This window comes from Clarias gariepinus, chromosome 3 (assembly GCF_024256425.1).
Source record: "Clarias gariepinus isolate MV-2021 ecotype Netherlands chromosome 3, CGAR_prim_01v2, whole genome shotgun sequence".
In the NCBI taxonomy this organism is placed as follows: Eukaryota; Metazoa; Chordata; class Actinopteri; order Siluriformes; family Clariidae; genus Clarias; species Clarias gariepinus.
The window spans coordinates 11,515,240-11,531,869 of NC_071102.1; the positions used below are offsets into that span (position 1 = coordinate 11,515,240).

The following is a 16,630-nucleotide window of genomic DNA, read 5'->3' on the forward strand; positions in this document are numbered from 1 at the left end:
GGGCACACCCTGCCTAGTGCCCCGCGTATCCTGGAATAGGCTCCAGGCTTCCCACAACATAAGCGGTATAGAAAATGTGTGTGAAAGAGCGGGAGCAAATGCTTTTTTTTTAGTATTACATCATTCCATTATATCATTCCATTCCAATGAACATGTGATGTTCAACTATAATCATAACAATAATCATTTGTTTCAAGTTTCGTTTATGCGTTTGCAGTTTATTACTGCATTTTTCACTCACGGGCCGTTGTAACCTATTAACAAAAATGCAACAGATTCAACCGGCCAAGATGATCTGTTTGTGCTTCATATTTAACTTTAGTTATCAGATCGCAGCCAGATTCCCGTGAGCCGACGGATTGGGCTCTGCCTCCGCCATTTGTGTTGACACCTACATTAATGAGTGTGTCCTGCGTTGAGGTTACACTCTCACCTGAGGCTCTGCACAACTCTGCATGGGTCCAGTATGTTGAGAAGGCCAGACATTAGGAGCTAATCAGCAGGAACATTAGGAGCGTGAGACTGGCGTTCCCTGCAGACTAATCCACCCACGGCCACCTGACACGACCACAGCCGACAAAAGGGGGAAAAAAGAAAGAAAGAAAAAAACGCCTGATTGTGGCCATTTTGTCTGATTATCATTATGATAATGGAGGTAGCACAAAGTTAGTTTAGCACAATCTGATGATTATACGGATTATACCTAGCCCCAGGCACTGAGGGGATGGAGCATGACGCTGAACTAGTCCGCTAGAGCAGGACCCCTACTTGACGTGCAAGAACAGGGCTCCAGAGGATGGGGAATGTGCATTACTTCTTAGAGTTGTGCCTATTTTCTTAGAATAAACAGCTTGAAGAGCTCTTCTGGAAGGCAAGTAAAGTATTGATTTTTACATGTTTCAGCACAACAGCAAAGAGGTACTCAGCCCTCAGCGTTGAGTGGCAGGGTTATGCAATGTTCATCGCCGTATTTGCGGCATAATTCTCTATTTAAATTGCATCGGATAGACTGGAATGACCCGACCATCAAACTGGATTTAAAACCAATTGTAATTAAACACCATTCACGAATTCCCCTTTCATTGAAACAGGAGCTCTGTGATGCGGTAACGAGAAGGAACCAAGCTAAAGACTGGAAATAGCGCCTATAATGCTCATTCAAGCGTGCGTACGGTAGGTGTATGATTCAGTATAAATCCGTCTTTTTCCGGTTATTAGAATTATCCTCCACTCAGGGCAAACAGAATGCACTTACACTTACATTTCAGTCTTTGTAAATTCTACAGATCTTCCCTCCTTTTGTAAAGCCTCTCTTCTGGCTGCTGCAAATGCTCCCAATTTCAGTAAAGACCTTGGCAGTCAGCCTGTCAGCAGCCAAACCTCTGTGTAAGCCGACGGTTCCGTCCAAACACAACGTCTCCTGAGAACTTGCTTTTGTGTGGTGTTTGTCCTTTCATAGTTGTAGGGCAAACAAAGCTGAGTGCTTTCCAAAATTACGACTGAGTGATTCAGTCGAGGTAATATCAGCTTAGGAAATTTTTGCGCTGTGTGTGTGTGTGTGTGTGTGTGTGGGTGAGTGTGAGCACCTTAATTTTGAAGTGTTTGCATAAAAGGAGGATAAATATATGACCACAAAATAATTTATTATTGTGAGAAGAGATTATTGGAGAATGGAAGAAAGAAAATTAAAAATAAATAAAAAAATTATCTTCAATTACTGTAGGTATGAGATTGTGTTTGGAGGCTAGTTGTTCTCTAAATGGAGATTAATATATTCACGGATCGTGACTTGAATTATGACCTTGAATTCGACGACTTATTAATTAGTGATTATATTGCATATTGTGGTTGCAAATTGGTCTATTTGTCCTCTACAGGAACCAGTGAAAAAGAAAATCACCTGTTTAATTACGAATTGCACAAGAATGGAGCGTCAAATTCCTAGAGAATAAACCATGACAGAAAATAAAAATTCAATAATTATTAAATGCAACATGCATATCAGTGTACTATATATATATTTTTTTTTTTACAATGGATAGTACGACAAATTCAATACCTGAAAAGACACCTGACATTCAACAGCAGTCCAAAAGTGCAAAGAATGAAGGTTTCTGCCACCGTCCTCTTGTTAAGTTTTTTGTCTTCCAATCAAAATGACACGTTTTTCCAATGTCCAAGAGTGCAGTGAAAAGACCATGTCAGGCATTGATTGTGAAGTAAAATGTGGTGGATGATTGATATAGCGTTATAGCCATTCTATCAGAGATGCTGTCCTCCGCAGCCACTCCTGCAGATCAATAGGGCTTTTTACTGTCAGACATTCTTGGGTAATTGAATGACTGAACGAACCAGTCTGACTTAGGAAGCAGACAGCAGGTCCTTGGAGAGACTCATGGCATGGCTTGTTGAATGCACTAATATATTTGTTTGAAGTAATAATAATAATAGTAATATATATATATTATTATTTATAATTATTTATACATAATCTGTATACCTAGCAATTGCTAAAAATTATTTAATTAAAATATGCATGAAAAAACTAAATTACAATATATTTATATTTTATTATTATTATTATTATTATTATTATTATTATTATTATTATTAAAATCAAAAGCATTTGATTAAAAGGTTGCTTTAATTGCGAAATATGTCAGGCCCTGATTTATTTCTCTCCCTTGGCTCAAGTTTATCAGCTTCAACTGACATTTACCACTCTTCCTTTAATTACTTTTTTTTTTTTTTTTTTTTTTTGCAGGACTGCTGATGAGGCTATGAGGATTTTTTTGGCTTGTTTTTATCACTAAGAATGTTGATGAATATTGATAGAATGGTAAATAGTGATGTATAGTGATATAAAGCAGATAACAGTTGCATAAACTAATAATTGTTTTATCATACTCAATAATAAAATGACACTTATTTATACATAAATATTGGTATGCCGCATAGAAATGCGATAGGGTTTATTTTAAAAATGAGTTGTTATGTTATATAAGCAATGCAGCTGTGATTCTTAGATCGATGTTTGTTAGCTTTGCTTGAGATCCATACAGTATATGCAGGAACAGCAGGAGATGTCTCACGCAGTCTATATCAGGCTTGTGTGGGTAGACGGAAACTTGGTGTGCACTAATCTCTATTTATGGACTATTAGTCTAGTTTTGTTTTTAGTATCTAACAAATGTGAGACTTGATGCTGAGATGGAACCGTTGGTTTTCGGATATAGGCTCCGGTTCCGCAGTCAGACCATACATCTGAGAACATTTAAGTTCACTCCGATATTCATCGGGTATTTTTGGTATTAATACGCGAGCTCCTGCTAGGATGTGGCCTGATTACATCGTGCATCCCATTAAGAATATGTCCCCTGGAAGACCTCTCAGCAGCTCACAGTGCTGTGTCAATTATACTGCTGCTAACTAACACTCGCTGCTGAATGCAGAGATTAATCATGTATGTCTCTACACAGTTAATTCAATCACATTTCAGCATTTCTGCGCTTCCTGAGCTGATAGACTCGTGTGTTTCTCAAATGCGGCTAAACAAAAGCACGGTGCAGCCTCTAGCCTAAATTATGGACAGGTTTATTATTGCGTTGAAAATGTTGCACTAAAAAGCCCACTTGATTTAATAAGTGTTAATTTGATGCTCTGTACAGTGCAAATATGAACATTTTTGGTCTTTAATTTAAACCTGTAATTAACAGCACACTCTACTTACACAGCGTTTGGGTTAGTGACCGGTGTGCCAGATCTCATAATGTTTTCCTCATGTCTGTTTGTTTCTGTCGCTTGTTCTCGCTCATATAAACACTCCACCACTATCAATTTAATTTTGAGTGATGTTAGCACATACTTTTAAAAATGACAAGTAATAATCAGATTTTTTCCATGAGAACACTCGTACAAAATCATGTTTCTGTTCTCCAGTAATGACAAATTTCTAGTAGGTTTGAATGGTGCATTAGGCCAGTCGCATCCTGTATGTAGAGAAACCCAGAAGTGGAACACTCCTCAGGGGCTTGTGTGCTTCTTCCACTTATCTGGCAGTCTGTTATTTCAAGATTTCCATATGTTTATTATTTTTTCCTCACAGACTGTTGGACTGTACTTAAGTTCTGTTTCATTCGCTAAAATAGTTTTAAAAATATACTGGAGAGGATGTAAACCATAATAATTTTGGTGGTCATCGTACTACTTGTTTAACATTACAAATGCACATACTGTATATAGAAATGTCATTTTGAAAGGTTTTATTTAGTTAAGTATCTGGGAGTATAGACTGTGATTCTCTTAATTTTGTAAAGAAGTTCTTTTAGTACCTTACATATTAGGTCCATAATTGTAAAATGGTCCTTAAGGATTCTTAAATATATATGATGATGATGATGATGTACTTGGGAGCTTTAATTGAAGCAAGAACTACGGTTGTTGTCTCAGAGGTGATACTGATCATCAGTGGTGCATACTATTTTAAAAACCCTTAATCTCAATCACAACATAACTAACATGCAACTATTTTCTGCTTTCCAGGCTGCTTCATTTGAGAAGATGGAACCAGCAGACAATAAATTATGAATGTTGAACAAGATGACCTCTTACCATCAGCATCAGATGATGAGAGGTCCTAGATGGAAAGGGGCTTGGTTCGACCCCTTCTTCCTTCTGCTTTTGGCTCTGCAGTTGCTCGCAGTGGCAGGATTAGTAAGGGCCCAGACGTGTCCCTCTGTGTGTTCTTGTAGCAACCAATTTAGCAAGGTCATATGCACACGCAGAGGACTCAGGGAAGTCCCTGACGGCATCTCCACCAACACACGCTACTTGAACCTTCAGGACAATCTCATCCAGGTCATCAAAGTGGACAGCTTCAAGCATCTGCGTCATTTAGAGATCCTACAACTTAGCAAAAATCATATCCGTAACATTGAGATCGGCGCCTTCAATGGGCTCACTAGCCTCAACACCCTGGAGCTCTTTGACAATCGCCTCACAACCATCCCGAATGGAGCTTTTGAATATCTCTCCAAGCTTAAAGAACTATGGCTTCGAAATAACCCAATTGAGAGTATACCATCCTATGCTTTTAATCGTTTACCATCCTTAAGAAGGCTGGACTTGGGGGAGCTCAAGCGTCTCTCCTATATCTCAGATGGAGCATTTGAGGGCTTAAGTAACTTGCGCTACCTGAACATGGGAATGTGTAACCTTAAGGAGGTTCCCAACATTAGGCCCTTAGTTCGCTTAGACGAGCTGGAGATGTCAGGCAACCAGCTGACGGTCATCCAGCCTGGTTCGTTTAAGGGTCTTATCCACCTCCAGAAGCTGTGGATGATGCATTCCCAGATCCAGACAATTGAAAGGAACTCTTTTGATGATCTTCAGTCATTAAGTGAGCTGAACCTCGCTCACAATAACCTCACATTTGTGCCCCATGACCTTTTCACTCCTCTGCGCCATTTGCAGAGAGTACACATACATCACAACCCCTGGAATTGCAACTGTGACATCCTGTGGTTAAGCTGGTGGCTAAGGGAAACCGTACCAACTAACACCAGCTGCTGCGCCCGCTGTAACTCTCCTCCAAGTCTCAAGGGGCGCTACATCGGTGAGCTAGACCAGAGCTATTTTCAGTGTTATGCACCTGTCATCGTTGAGCCTCCTGCAGACCTCAATGTTACTGAGGGGATAGCAGCGGAGCTTAAATGTCGGACAAATTCTTTGACCTCAGTCAGTTGGCTAACACCAAATGGCTCCATCATGACTCATGGGGTATCCCAGGCCCGTGTCATGGTGCAGAATGACGGAACACTAAACTTCACCACTGTTACAATGCACGATACGGGGAATTACACCTGCATGGTCAGCAACATGCTGGGAAACATTTCAGCTTCTGCAGTGCTAAACGTGACCTCCATAGATAACAGTGGGGTCAGTTACTTCACCACAGTCACAGTTGAGACCATCGAGTCCCCAGTTGACGGCATGAGCCGAACACCCGAACAGCCTTCCTTTGGCTGGGTGGCATCATCTACTACCAGAGCGACCCCAATTTCCACAGAGAAAGCCTATACCATCCCTGTGACGGGTATAGACAGTGAGGGAGCTATCAATGGTTTGGAGGAGGTAATGAAAACGACCAAGATCATCATCGGCTGCTTCGTGGCCATCACACTTATGGCTGCCGTCATGCTCATCATATTCTACAAGATGAGAAAGCAGCACCACCAGCAAGATCACAACGGGCCGACTCGCACAATTGAGATCATCAACGTAGATGACGAACTGACAGGGGTTCCTGCGATGGAGAGCCATCTCACTCTTCCTCCACTGGAGCATGAGCACTATAACCACTACAACTCATACAAGAGCGCTTACAACCACGCCTCGACGCTCGGCTCACTGCATAGCTCCGCGCATGAACCTTTACTAATTCAGGCCAGCTCAAAAGATAACGTGCAAGAGACACAAATTTGAATTTCCTTGCTTTGAACAGGAAAAGTTGATCTGTACTAACAATGTTATTGGCTTTGGTGGCAGACATTTCATGACAACGAAGATGGGACGAAGACATGTCACTGAGGATGTAATGTATTATTTTAACAAACGTGTTTACAAGCAAAAATTATTTATTTAAAGATATGTCTAGTGGCTGAATTAAGAAATCAAAAAAAAAAAAAAAGTTCATATCATTTTCCTCCTCCTAATTTTCTTTGAATTTGGGATTTAATGGATGAATGGTCTGCTGAAAAACAACACACTTGTGAATTCAAGGTAAAATAACATGCTTTTGGCAGCCTCCAGTGAACAAACTACGAGGTATTGCAATCATAATAATGACATATTTGTTGTATCCGTGGGCATGCTGAAGCATTTCACTTCATCTTTTCACATTCTAGTGAAATGAGTGCAAAAAAAAAAAAAAAGATGGCCACTAAGGATTTAAGATTGTAAATAATTTAGTGTAAGTAGATGTGATAAACCCATCTGGTTCTGGATGCAGAAAATTTAGAGAGGGAAAATCAATTGTTTCCATTCCCCACAATATGAGCATACTGTATGTCGTGCAGGAGCATAAAAGAAAAGCCTTCAATACAATGGTTTAGATGATGTGGTGGCAAATGATGTTCTCTGTACATTTCGCAGGTACTTAATTCCCTGAGCATACAACATATGAGTGTAATAACTGGACAAAGGTATAAAGGAATGCTGACTTATATGGATAAAGCATTAAATGTTGCCCTTTCAGATGGGTTACTGGTAAGGTTTTAGTATTCTAATCCATTTAATGACCCTCATAACACCTTTTGGAAATGAGATTGAGGCCTCCGGTACGGCAGATCTCATCCTGAACTTGCTTTTCGTCATTCGCCCTTGGTCAAGTTGTTATAAATCAAGTTGGTCAAGTTGCTATAAATCCCTAGAGAGGTCAGATCAAATGACAAAGAAATACCGCCCACATTTAAAAACTGAATCACACACACACACACAAAAAAAAGAAATAAATAATAATAAAATGCTTAGCTGCCATGATAAACAGCAGTGTCATACTTTGCAAGAGAAAGCACAATTCTTTGTTTAATCTTGCATGTAGCGCATTTCCATTTCTGTGGAAACTCCTTACCTTGCAGGTAGGATATTGGGTTACTTCCCAGTGCTAGTAAGGATCTTACGCTATATCACTCGTGCTGTTAGATGGCATAAGGAAGGGATTTTGTCGAGGTTTGTGTTTGGCGTGTACACGTGTGCGATGTAATTACTATCATTTAGGAATATTAATTGCCATTCATTTAATAACACTTTCAATTAGCAAGCACTATCTCGCTCACATGCTCTGCCGCTCGTCCCTTTTTCCTTTTTGCCTGAACGATGGAATCGAGCGATGATGAGCTTGGAGTGTGTGCGGGCGTCGAAAAATTTGTTTTCACTCTTTTACGACTTGTGAAAATGATGGAAATATCCACCTCATTATCATACACATTAAGTAACTTTGAAATGTGAGTCAGAATACTAATTCAGAGATTAAAGAGAAAGTCTTCAGTTTGCCAGCTTGAGCTTCAGGAGGATTTTCAGGATTATTACATGTTAAATCATCAGTTTAACAATAAGACTACCAACCCGAGGATAAATAGTTTTTTTTTTTAAGGTCTTTTAAGAGTTTACCATAATAAACATTAAAGCAGGCCAAAAATAGATTAATTTTTTGTAATCTTGATTTTATTTTATAACTGTTTTGTATGAAACATTTGTTCGAAAACATTTACTGCCACTGGTGTATCAGCTTCTTCAGAAAAAAGAGAGAGACAGATTCAGAAACAGTTGAAGATTTCATGAATTCCTCATGTGTACTATATATTAAGTCCTATACTTATTTACAGTATGTACTGTAACCTGTTTGTTCATGGCTTTTACTCTTATTTCCATCGAAGTCAAAAATTCTTTGCAGGGCTTATAAGAATTCATACTGTATATGTTGATATGTGGAAACTAATGAGAACCCACTGCTTATCTTCCAGTCAATTTGTTGTTTTCAAAGATAAACTCAAATAGGATCTACAGTCAGTGTGTACAGAAATGAACTATGCTTTGGCCATTTAAAGAAAAAAAAAAGAAAAAAAAAAAAGAGTGACTGTGTGTTCCTGAGTGACAAAAAATGACTTTCCTCAATCTGCTCCAGTGCTCATGATCAGCAGTGACAGCTACCGAGTCTAAACCATCCTGGCATACGTGACTCTCACCGTGTATCTATGGCATTAAGCAGAATTCTTTATTTTTTTTTCCGTTATGTTTTCTTGTTGTGATTTGTTTGTTATTGGTAACTCATTTTAGATTTCTATGATGAATTGAAGTGAAGAATCCTGGTGTTTTATCTCTTTTTCGAGCGAGAGAATATGTGCTCCTCCAGTAGAAGAAGATTTCTACACGGACTGTTCAAGCGTTAACAGCAACATCTCGAAGTCCATATGCGAATCAGTCAGTGATAATATCGGGATATGCTTATTTGAAGGTTAACCATTAAAGAAAAAAAAAAAACACATTTATTAATACCAGAGATTGTAGTTCATACAGTACATGCTGTAAATGTAAATAAACTGTTTTTTTAAGTGTTGGGTCTTTGATTTATTAATCTTGCTAAAATATTTGTTTTGAGAAAATGTTTATTAAACTATGTCTCGATGACCTTTGGCACTCATAAACATAAACGTCTCATATAGTTTTATATAATGTAATATGTGCAAACTGTTCACAATTTTTTAGCCGGAAAAAAAAGGCTGTGAATCTTGAATATTAGCTCATCTCAGCCGGGCTGGATGCTTAACTCACCCCACCTTGAACCTGTAATAAACTTCTCCAGAGCCAGAGTAATATTTGGTATAAACTCTCACAGGGAATCCCCGAAGGGATGATCAGTGCTGGAGCACTACACTACATGTATAAACTCTACTTTAAAGGCATTCTTTTATTCCAGGAACAATCATTTATTATTTATTATTTATTATCCGTATAGTATTTATTCAGGAGTTTTTGTAATGATGCTGTGCAAATATGCAATTATTTGGCTAAGTGATGCTGGATAGTTTTTGAAGACACATCCTCTCATTCCCCTGTCCATCACAGTAACACATTTGAAATCACGGGTATCCGTGTGAGCATGTATATTATGTATATACTTCCCACGGTAGGTATATACATAATATATATATATATATATATATATATATATATATATATATATATATATTTATACTGTATGTACTGTAATAATGTATAGCAATGTACATAATGTACATAATTCAAGTTAAAAAAGGTTTAAAAGGTATTATTAGGGGGCGGGGTTAGCATTTGGACATTTCTTGCAGCTGGATTGTATAAATGTTAAATATATAATTGAATTCTCTCTCTCCCATTATGTTGGAATTATGATACACAAATTTCGCTCTGATATCTCATAAATATTCCCTCCAAAAAACAAGATGTATAATCACTGATTCATGACTGATTGATTAGATTTATTCATCGTTCCTGCTGATTCGATGATTCATTTAAACCAATTAACTGGTGTAATCAGAGCAAGAGACAGTTCACAAAGAGATACGCATTATATGCCTTATGAAGCAAATAGCAACATGACTCATGACCATGTGAATCAGCAGTAATTCTAGGAAGTAGTTAATCCCACGCATACAAGCTATTCAGCATCTGTTCCCTGATTGTCCGTGCGGGGCTCAATTTAGCTTGTATGTCTTGAAGAATGGCAGCTCGAGTGAATTAAAACCCCAAGGGGACCTTGACAAGTCGGAAATGGCTTTGGGAAGGGCATCAAAGTGCATCAATTAATTATAAGCTCGACATATGTGCCCCGCTTTTATTGCATACAGCTAATGCATCTGTTGAGTAAAGAGTAAGAGTCAACACAGGTGTGTTAGTGGAAATATATGGGAAAGGAATCGCCGCAGTCCTGGTGTGGGATAAAGAATCGGGAAGACGGCTTCGACTCCATCGTCGGGTTCCATGAGTCAGCTTCTCTTTCGATGACAAAAACAAGCCATCACAAGTCATTATTTCACCTAGATGGTGGGAAAATATTCTTCTCACACATACATAGCCTCATCGTTCATTTTGGCACCCCACTGCACCACGGCGAAAGACGAGTGACCTCTAGACATGAACAGACGCATCTTGGCTTAAGATGGACTTGATTTTACAGCACCTCCTGTTGAATTATGAGATGCTTGACATCTAATCCATAGGGCTTAAGCTGAAGTCTCGATGAAACCAGACACTTGTGAATAAAATTTATAGGCACCCCACATTGTCTCATTCGCTATGTGATTAATTGTGCGGGGGCACTGACAGACGGAAGTACATCAGTTAATTAATTTTGCCTGGACAATGCCATTAGCCACACCAGGCACTGAGAGAAGGTGGAGGGATTGCAGGCATGTGCCATCAGATTGTCTGCCTATCCTAGCACTCACACGCACCAGATATAATGAATGCAATGCAATGCAATCAGCAGTTGGCACAAGCTGGAATCGGCACAAGTCATATTTTGAAGTAGCACCATCTATCTATATATCTATCTATCTTTCTATTTTTTTTATCTATACGTCTATCTATCTGTAGATAATCAAAATAAATGGAAATGAGAATTCCATCATCAATTAGGGACCGGATCCCATTATTTTGGTAATATAGTTATTTCCGAAATAGCGCTAAGTTATAATTGTATATTGCAATTTGGCATCATGGAAGATGAAATACAGCAAGCCGATGCAGCCAGTAAGTGCGTACACTTTACTCCCAGCTGAAGCATTTAGGTGTCAAATTAATTAATCTTCATCCTCTGAGAGAGGAGAAGCCTGCCAAGTGCAGCCCAGCCTGCACTGCCGGTTAGCAACATGAAATTAATGCAGTTGGTTATCCATGTTAAAAAAAAATAAATAAATAAAAATATCAAACCCGAGATCAATATTTATATTTTCCATTTGCTTCATCGTTCTTCATTTGCATTCATTTGCATGGAGTCAAAAAAAAAATCCAACGTTTACTTCCTAACTGTCTCAGCTCATAAGGCAAGAGCTTTACTGTACTTTTAAATGATCGCCTACTACCTACACAAAAAAATGCATATTTAACCCGTCCAAAATATCAGCTCCAAAACAACAACAACAACAACAACAAAAACAGCTTTCAGCATTGTGGTTGTGTGAAATCAAAGACCTGCTTATCCTGCCTTTGAGTAAGTGGCTGGCAATTTGCGACCGCAATTTGATATGGCTAATTTGTGCGGGCCCCATGCCGAGTTCGTCTGCTCGGGTGTTTGTGCTTTGAAGGCAGGGGTCACCCTGAAACATCCACAGAGATTGCTCTTCCACCCAGGGGGTAGCCATTTTGGGGAACTGATGTTCCGTGCACTCTGAAGTCGTAGCATCCCCCTGCAAATGGCAGCTGTGATTGTAATGCTTATCTTAAGTCTCTTCATCTTTGGCAAAGAATAATTAACAGCGAGCATGAGGAGTCTGTCTGCTGCTAAACTGTAATTACAAGTCCCATTACTCCAAGGGGGCGTTCAGAGTAATTAGCATTCCTCACTCAGCCGTCTGAAAAAAGTATGATGAGAGCAGTTTGTTTGGTTTTGATACTATAGTGTTCTCGAGAACTCGCAAAAAAAAAGAAGAAGTTAAAAAAAAAACATTCAGCTAAACATTCAACCTTCCTTTCAGGTTTACCAGTTTGGGTACAAATTGAAGTAATTGCCAGTACCGCCCCTATTCACAGAAATGAAGAGTCACATCGAGCTGGATTGTGCATAAAAGCGGCACGGCACTGGAAAGATCAACACGGTGAAAAGAGAAACACTTGGAACACTTTCATGAAGTATTTTGAAGAGCTTAAGGCGTTTAAGTTACTTGAGGAGTTTATATATTTTCGTTTCAGGATATTTTTTTCATCCTCTTTGCCTCTACAGGAATCTATCTCGGAATCAGTAATAATATATTGGGATCTGCTGGTGTAATATTATTCAGGTCTTTCCTGGCTAGATATCCTCCAGAGGTCTCCACTAGCTAATTTACTAAAAACCCTCAGGGAGACAAGTGTTAAAATCAACCCCAAAAACAACAGCGCTGCTCAATCGTCAAGGGGACGCATTAAGCTCATCTGGGAACGAACTTACTGTATGCTGTAGAAATTTAGGAGAAAAAAAAACACTGCACATACATCGTTCCTATCTCAAGTCTGGGGTTGGAACAGGACATTAACTTGTATGCTGTTTTCACCACATGGCTTGTCAAGTTGTCCATACAGAGAGGGGCCTTTGCACTTCTCATTAAATGTGGTCATGCAGATCCAATGTGCTATTCATCCTCGCTCAACTCAGTTCACAAAGCTCCTTCCATTTGAATCTCATCTTCTGCCAAGCCAGATCAACCAATTTGAACTAAGCATCCTGGTGCTGCATATGGCCGGAGCTACTTTGCTATGCGCTGAGCCAAAAGAGTTTTTGTATTTATTCTACGGATGCCACATGACGACGTGGTTCTCTCTCTCTTGCCGATGTTTGATTTGGCACTTCTGCTGTTTTCCAGCTGCACATTCTGCACAGACCTTTGTGTCCTTGTTTGTTTCACTACTCTAATCACATTTTAATTACTTTTCCCCTGTCACAGATGGCAAACAACAGCATCAAGCCACAGTTCAGTTTGTGTGTGTGTGAATCCCCCCGCGAACGGATCGTCTACCTAGCAGCCAGGGTAGGATTGATGCAAATAATTTTGCAACAAATTTGCTCTGGAACTACAAGGCAGGAACGAGGGTGATGCAACCACATTTTTTTGAGTTATTGCCACACGATGAGCGTCGGTTTTTAGTTCCTGATGATATGCTGGCACCTAATTTGGTATGCTTTGAGCATTTTTTTAATGCTCTTGCCAAGAAAAAAAGAAACAGGTGGGTGTTTGCCATCTGTAGAGGAGAAACACCTGCTCTGTATAATATAGAAGAAGGCTTCGCATTATATGTATTTGTAACGTCAGTAACGAAAACTATAAATTTTTTTGGTGCTTGTTTTGTGCTGGTTGGTAGAAAATTACCAACCAACATATTCAGATTGGAATGCATCATGGCCATGCATGCAATACCTATTTATTATTGAATCGCTCCAGCATATACTGCTTTCCTTATCAAATAATATAATAAATATATATTATAGGAATTTTAAGGGGAAGATCTGAATAATGCTACTGCACTGAGCACAAGCTGCTGACATGAATAGAGGGATAATTACGGACAAAGAAGCATCAGAAATACATAGCATGCTGTAAGTAAAAATTAATGTTACTAAATGCGATGACAAAGTATAATTGGCTCTATTGAAAATCTTTCCATCAAAACATTTTAGCAGCACTCCCACACTGTGGTCTTTTATTTAAATGTCATAAATCATACAATCATAAATTTTCAAAGATAGTAGTCAACAAACGTTTTTTTTTTCCCTCATATTCAGACCAAAGGTAGGAATTTGCTGATGTGAATTGTAAAATCCACCGGCAATAATTCATCACGGTCGTTGAAATGACATTTATTTTGTCACTTTATTATTTGCACTATTCACTATTATGGTTTCCATCGAGCATTAATCTTATCAATAACTTAGACACACCCGTCAACTCAACAGCATTCAGAACAAGATGCTTCTTTCGAATTTTAGATTTACATTCTTCAACAAAGACACAAGTGTTTTACAGTATTGTGCTGGCTAAAGAAAAAAAAAGATCACCATAGTATTTAAATAGACATTTTTTATTATTATCCTTAGATTATGACAGCAGTGATTAACAGTTGATGTTTCAACTGACAATACTTTTTGAACCCTATCTGATGCATACCTGATGCAGCTTCTCATTTCTTGACCAACTGTGTCATAAGACAAATGAAAATGATGGAAAAGATCGTGTTTCAGAAGGGTCAAATTACTGGCCTGCATCGAGCAAAGAAAAGAGCTGATGGTTGAAATTGAACTGTCCAACAACAATTTTCTTTCAGCCGCTCCCATCTAGGGGTCGACACAGCAGACCATGTGATCCACACACAACTTAGAACAGGTGCTCTTCCTGACACAACCCTTCTTTTTCTTTCCTCAATTGGAACCAGTACTCCGGTCCATCCAGTGGCTGTCTAGTATGGAATGTTGTAACCACTATTACCAGGGCTCAAACCCAGCTTCACAGATCCCCGAAACAAAAACCTAGAGCCTTAACCAGCTGAGCTACTACGGACCCTACGCTATAAGCTGTCCAATACATTATTAAAACGTGATGAGGGGAAAAAAAATCATGAATGACCTCTGCTGGAGATCACTTAAACACTTGGTGAATTTGCATTATGAGAGGGAAAGACAGTAGAAATGACAGCTATGTTTAATAGTTAAACATTTCCATACATACAAAGGTGATAAGAACTTACATAATTTAGACTAAATAGCTGTGTGTCTATAAGACAATCACTTGTTACCAAGGCTAGATGAAAGATTGGACTTGGAATTAAAAAAAAGCAACACTGAAAAAAAGGTCATGTGGTCATAGTGGCCACTGTACAAGTCTCCGGAGGCAGTGTTACTGTATGATCTGGGGTTGCTACAGTTAGTTAGGTCTAGACTGAGCAACACTATGTGGCAATAAAATGAAGTCAGCTGAACACCTGAATTTAACGTACATTATGCCCAGGGTTTGCTGTCAATGATTTCTTTTTCCTTCCCTGATGGCACTGGCTCTGATTATGATGGAATGCAGAAACATTTTCACAGATGAATTGGCAGCAGAGAGTCCTGATCCTCACCCCATTGTGCTGGAGAAGACTTTACAGAGCAAGTACTCTCATCAATGCAAAAACTTGGCCAAAAAAAAAAAAAAAAAAGTGTTGCGACATTTCACAATTAGAGTCTGCAATGTTTTTTGTTCTGTTTATTTGTTTGTTTTGGCCAGGAAGTTAATTTGCAAAATCATTTATTAATTTATGGTGTCCATCCAAGACCTTTTGAGAAAGTTTCAATCCAGCTGACACTTGCTATTATACAAATAGTTTTTGTTAACACACTGTGTTACACACTTGACGTATTGCTAAACATATAATTAAAGTATGTAACTTTTCCCCGTTTTCTTCCCAACTTGGTCATCTGTTTCCGATGCTCTGAGACGCAGGAAGTCAACTTGTACAGTACTGTACATCTAAGGGCAAATGTGCGAAAGCATGTAATTTTCAGCTTAACTGTTTAACACTAGAACTGACATTAATTTGCACAAATTCATATTAAGTACATTTTATAATGACTGCATTATTGTAAGCATAGCTGTAGTTCAGACCATCTGATGTAATTATAAAGTCACCTTCTCACCAAACCAGCATTGTAACATATTTTCAGAGCTCATCACTGCAACAAAAACATAATGATGGCGCTTTGAATTTTAATTGCTTTATTAAAAAAAAAAAAAAAGAAAGGAGTGAGCATTGTGATGGTTTGGCATGGTAATTCTGTTTTCATTTATTGTCACTTATTTATGCATTCATCCTTTTAAAATGCATTTTGCATAAGAGCTTTGCAAATAAGGGACTGAAATAATACGCCACATCAAATACTCTACAAGGCCTTAGCCTAGCACAACAGCCTTTGAGGAGCCGAGCAAAAACACTGACTGATAAGGAACAGGTTGGTTCAATCAACGACACCAAATTAGCATCCAATTTCTCAATAAATCCATATCACAGATGACAAGCAGCAGGACCTACAGTGGTACAGACATCATTTTGCTTGCAATCTTAATGCCTGACAACCCACATAGCTATAATAGGACAGAAGATGGGGGATGGGAGGGAAAAAATCCAATTTGAGCTTGAGACGTGTGGGACAGGTCCACCTTAGCACTCCGGTTCAGTTCAAAGGGACGTGTCGGACATGAATACAATGAGGGTGCTGTCACACTGACATTTCTCTGGGTGAGAGTCCACACTACAAGAGATGGATATGTGATATGGGCGTGAGTAATGGAGGGCTGCATCCACAGCATTTGTCACCTGTGCCTGTCCATGCAGTATGCGAGCTAACAGATTGCGGAGGATATCACAC

General features: G+C 38.9%; 1 protein-coding gene across 2 annotated transcripts in view; it reads left to right on the plus strand.

Moving 5' to 3' along the window:
* Positions 1-9,053, plus strand: part of lrrc4cb (leucine rich repeat containing 4C, genome duplicate b) — a 56,253-nt gene extending 47,200 nt beyond the window's left edge. For both annotated transcript variants that reach the window (XM_053491321.1, XM_053491320.1), the window contains one exon: positions 4,543-9,053. In XM_053491321.1, coding sequence (XP_053347296.1) covers positions 4,588-6,483 — 1,896 coding nt within the window. In that variant the 5' untranslated portion in view covers positions 4,543-4,587 and the 3' untranslated portion in view covers positions 6,484-9,053. The remainder of the gene's footprint in view (positions 1-4,542) is intronic.
* The last annotated feature ends 7,577 nt before the right edge of the window (positions 9,054-16,630 follow it).